Here is a 4,490-nt window from a genome sequence, read left to right as displayed (position 1 = left end):
CGGCGTGGCGATCCCGCTCACCCCACGGCCTCCAGCGCGTCCAAGATGTCGCACTCCATCTTCGGGCCCGGCGCCAGCTCCTTCATGCCGCCGCCGCGCAGTGCGGCCCGCAGCGCCACGCTGTGTCCGCCTCAAACCGGCCCCCCGCAACCCGCTCCCCGCCGCTGCGTTCCTGCGGCCGCGCCGCTCGGCCTCGGCCCCACTCCCGGCCCCGCCGCAGGCCCCGGCCCTCACGGCACCCCGGAGAGGCGGCAGGGCGGCCTGCGCGGCTGAGCTGTAACCCGCTGTGCACACCCGCCCGCAYTCCCCTCCCTCCCTCCCTAAAGGATTCCCAAATCCTTTCACGCTCTCCCTGCAGATTTTTTTCCTGACCCTAGTGTTATAGGTAAACGCGACAAATTGACAACCACTCGGGCCAGGTTGCATAAATTCCAATTTAATAGAATAATTGAGCAAGTCACAAGTAAGCAAAACAGCGCTGGGCGGCCGGGGAGTCTCCTGCTCCACCAACGGCGCGCGCAATCCCCCGCTCACAGTCCCCTTATATGCCTGTAACTTCTGTGGTTGCGCCGGCTGTTGCTGGGGGGGTCGGGATGAAAGCTGGGGTCTTCCTCTGCGTTGTACGTGGTGCCCTTCAGGTCGCGCGCATACATTTCACAATACAATATCGCTCTGCTGGCTCAGTACAATCACTGTGGTGATAGCCCGTACTTAGCGCCTAGTTTCATCGTAAAATCACTTCCCGAGTTGATGTAACAAATTATCACCTATCACACTAGGGCAGTTTGTGTTGCCATTTTCTGGATGCGTCCCCAAACCATTGCCAGTTGCGGCAGCTTCAGAGAGGGATAAGCTGCCTTATCCATCACCTATTGTCCTTCAATAACAAGTCGTCTGGCAAAAGGTTGCAGCACGACCAGCCGCGGCCTGCTCGGGGTTTGCCACGCTCTGCTCGGGGCTGGTGCCGCTGGAGGCGACACGTGTCTGGGGGAGCAGCGCTGTTGCTCGCAGCCGCCCTCCCCTCCAGCCAAACCTCTGCCATCTCCGCAACTGGATTCAGAAAAGGTGTTTTTCCGGCTTGGACCTGTGCAGCGTTCCGGGGACGTGTCTGTGGGTTTCCTGACCTGTGAAATTCTGCTTGAGAGGCTACAGATCGTTAGGGCATCGCTAAGCAATGCCGCCAGGCCGCTGCTCGCAGCAAACAACTGATAACGTGCCTCCCGCCACCCTGACAGAGACTTCTGCCTTCCCGTCACTAGCAGCGTCGTTTCTCTATTGAGTACGTGGGTCTGCTGGGGATCAGGAACGACACATTGATAGCCGTTCTTTATAGATGCACTAGACACACTCAGCGGGATGGTGCTTTCCTTCACCACTGAAATTCTCTCTTGGTGGCAGGCTGGCCTACAGTACAGGCCTTGCACTAGAGCAACTTTCAGTATGCTTAAAACCCAGGCTGTTTACGATTATGCTATTTAGTTATGGAAGGCAGCTGGAATCGGTGGCCTGTGTTATACTGACATAAGTTTAGAGAGACCTAAATTTAAACTAAAAGCCAGATATTTTCCCTTTGCTCACAAACTGTCCCTGCTACAGGTTCACTCACAGCCACATCTGGTGAAACATCCCCCAAATTCCCCTAAAACATTACAGCAATAGGCTCCTATCCCTCCCATTAGTCAGAAGGAAAAATGTGTTTATTTTACCGCTGATGTCTTACATAGGCCTGCAGAATATCCAGCAGATGAATCTGTGATGAAGATCTACAAAGAAATTGCAATCAGATGGAAGTATTTACAGCACAGATATTTCCAGTGAATGAAATCTCCATGATTTTTCAACTATTTTAAATTATTTCTAATCAGCAAAAGGCATGGCTTTATTGAGTGTGTTTAAGGACTGAACTTTATAAAGAATGGGAATCAGGACAGCCATGAGACCCTCCCACAAATACAGGCTGATATCTAGAAGTTAGAAAGACTGTTTATGGCCACCATTGGCAGAAGACCATCTTAACGTCTGATAGGCTTATGTCAACCATATGATGTGCATCAGTGCCAGTAGCTCAGCAGTCTCTTTCCAACACGTATCTGCATCTCACTCGCTGTGACTGAGCTTCAAAACAACTCTAGGTTTTTGTCAGAATTTCTTTTCTGCTAGTCTGCCAGTTAGCCATCTCACTGAGGAGTCAGGTAAGTCCCAGTGCTGGCGCAAGGAAGGAATAGAAATGCACAGACATAGATGCATAGATCAGTTTAAACTGTTACAAAATGGCATCCTATAAGAGCATGCAGCTGTAGCTATCTACACCTCTCTTAAATTGGAAAGTATTAGTTGAAAGCAAGGAGAAAGGAATTTTGGATTTAGGTCTTCTGCCAGTTCATATTAAATCTCTACAATTACAGGTTCATGTAATCTTTACCAAAAAACAAAATACATGACTCAATTCTCTACTAAAGTTAATCTAAGGTTAATCTCAACCACTTACCAAACTACTTGTATGAATGTGGCAGATTATTGTTATGCGATTGGAAATTGCTGGAGAAGTGCTCCCACTTCCAGGCTTGCAAGGAGGCATCAGGTGTTCTCGTAGTGCCTCGTGGGGAGGGGGGAAAGGGTCCTGCTTAAACCGCGGTAAGAGAGCTCACCTCCAGGTTGGCCCTGTCAACGAAGCACACTTGCGGTTGTACATTAGATGTACAATCTGTTCCTAGTAAAGAAAGTAAAACTGTCTACAGGTATAATAACTGCACGTTTCCAAAGATTCAGTTGTTTTGTTCTTTTAATACACATACCAGGATAAAAATCAGATCTCTTGAATTCAAATAAGAAAGAGGCAGTCTCTATTTAAATACAGAACAGGTACAAATAATTCATAGTACAAAGAAACATTTAGCAGACAATTATTGACCACTAGAGGGGACCATAGGAGCAGAGAAGAAATTGAATAGACTATGTAAAGTGCTTATAAATGTTTTCTTCTAACACAAGCTTGCCTACATGCAATGCTGTACTGTACATGCACAGTTTAAAAATGATTGAGAGAAGACAGCATTTTATGCATGTTTAAGTCAATGTGAGTAGCTTGTATTAATTGAGTTTAAAATAGATAACAAGTTTAAATGCTAAAATGAAATAACTTCTTTACACAGAATTTTTGCATTTTTGCATTTAAATTGATATAGGGTAAACCTGTTCAACTTCCAACTTCTCTCTGTAAACAAGTACTAGCCATTCTTTGGGCTGTTAGAAAAAAATGAGATACTGTTCTTTAGACTTGCTGACATTTGAACAAGTGTAACTTGTCAGTTTAAAAACTGATTTTAGAATTGATGTTAAGCCTTCTATGAACTCTTTATTCTCTCTAAGGATAATTTGAAGGTATGTACCTTGGGCTGTTTCGACTTCATTAGATCATTGTGGAACTGGACTGCTAGTAAAAATCGGTCTATAAATAAATTATGCCAATGTTGCAAGTGAAGTAGATGTGAACGATAGTCTACTAACTTCACTGAAACTGTATGAGTTTATACTAGCTACAAGAATTCTGCCCATTTTGTAACTAGAGTTACCCCAGTTAGCTTGGAACTGGCCTCCCGTTACAAACCTCTGAGTTAGACATCACCTTTCTAACTTCACCCAGACCAAACCAAGCCACATGAAATAATGGCACGCAAGTTCTCAAGCCAGAATGACTTCTTTCTTGAAATTATGCAGAATAAAATTTTCAGTTTCTTGAAAATGGAGGGAGTAAAAGGACTGCTCTCAAACGATTTCCTTGGGGCACATGTCTCTGTAAAGACAGTGGGGGAAAGGCCAGAAGTGGGCAGTCATCAACTCCACATACCCCTCTCGTGAGAGCAGCACAACCTGGAAAACACATTGCACACTGATTGCAACATCTTGACTATTCCTTCTTCTCCAGTACTCGTCTGAGGAAGCAGTGGTTCTTCATTATCCTCATGTTAGAATAAAATCAATAAAGCACAGTCTAACTCTGTGATGTTATTGACTTCATTGCACATAGCTGAAGTTACTGAGATTTTTGTCATTTACTTTAAAAGGAGTAGAACTGGGACTTAATATTACAGCAAGATGCACTTTTACCTTTTGGTATCACTGATTAAAAAAGTAAAATTACTTGCAGTCCTGGTGTCCATGTTTGTCCCTTAGCTTCTGTTTTTTCTAGTGGTGCATTACAAGAGAAGAATTAGGACTACAGAAAGAACCTAACATGTGTTCCTAGATTTCTTTTTCTTTAAGTGGACTCTTATACTGAATGTATTTATATATTACGACATAGCAAGAAAGGTGTTGATCATAAGCAACCTTACAAAAGGGAAAGCTGAGTGGCTCGGTAAGTTGACAGCACCCTTCCCCTCTGTGTCACTCGACTGAATGCAATTGTCTCCCCACTACCAAGATAGTTATTACATTGTGAGGAGTATTTACTTCTAAAATTTCTCGTGCTTTTTTTTTTTTTTTTTTTT

At 44.7% G+C, this 4,490-nt stretch overlaps 1 protein-coding gene across 2 annotated transcripts in view; it reads right to left on the bottom strand.

Annotated features, from left to right (window-relative positions):
- Window positions 1-125, bottom strand: part of FAM98B (family with sequence similarity 98 member B) — an 18,774-nt gene extending 18,649 nt beyond the window's left edge. For both annotated transcript variants that reach the window (XM_026066002.1, XM_026066001.1), the window contains exon 1: window positions 22-125. In XM_026066002.1, coding sequence (XP_025921787.1) covers window positions 22-86 — 65 coding nt within the window. In that variant the 5' untranslated portion in view covers window positions 87-125. The remainder of the gene's footprint in view (window positions 1-21) is intronic.
- Between the last annotated feature and the right edge of the window lie 4,365 nt (window positions 126-4,490).

This window comes from Apteryx rowi, unplaced genomic scaffold (assembly GCF_003343035.1).
Source record: "Apteryx rowi isolate R43461 unplaced genomic scaffold, aptRow1 scaffold_236, whole genome shotgun sequence".
NCBI lineage: Eukaryota > Metazoa > Chordata > Aves > Apterygiformes > Apterygidae > Apteryx > Apteryx rowi.
The sequence above is the reverse complement of the archived record's forward strand: the minus strand, read 5'-3'. Positions and strand labels throughout refer to the sequence as shown.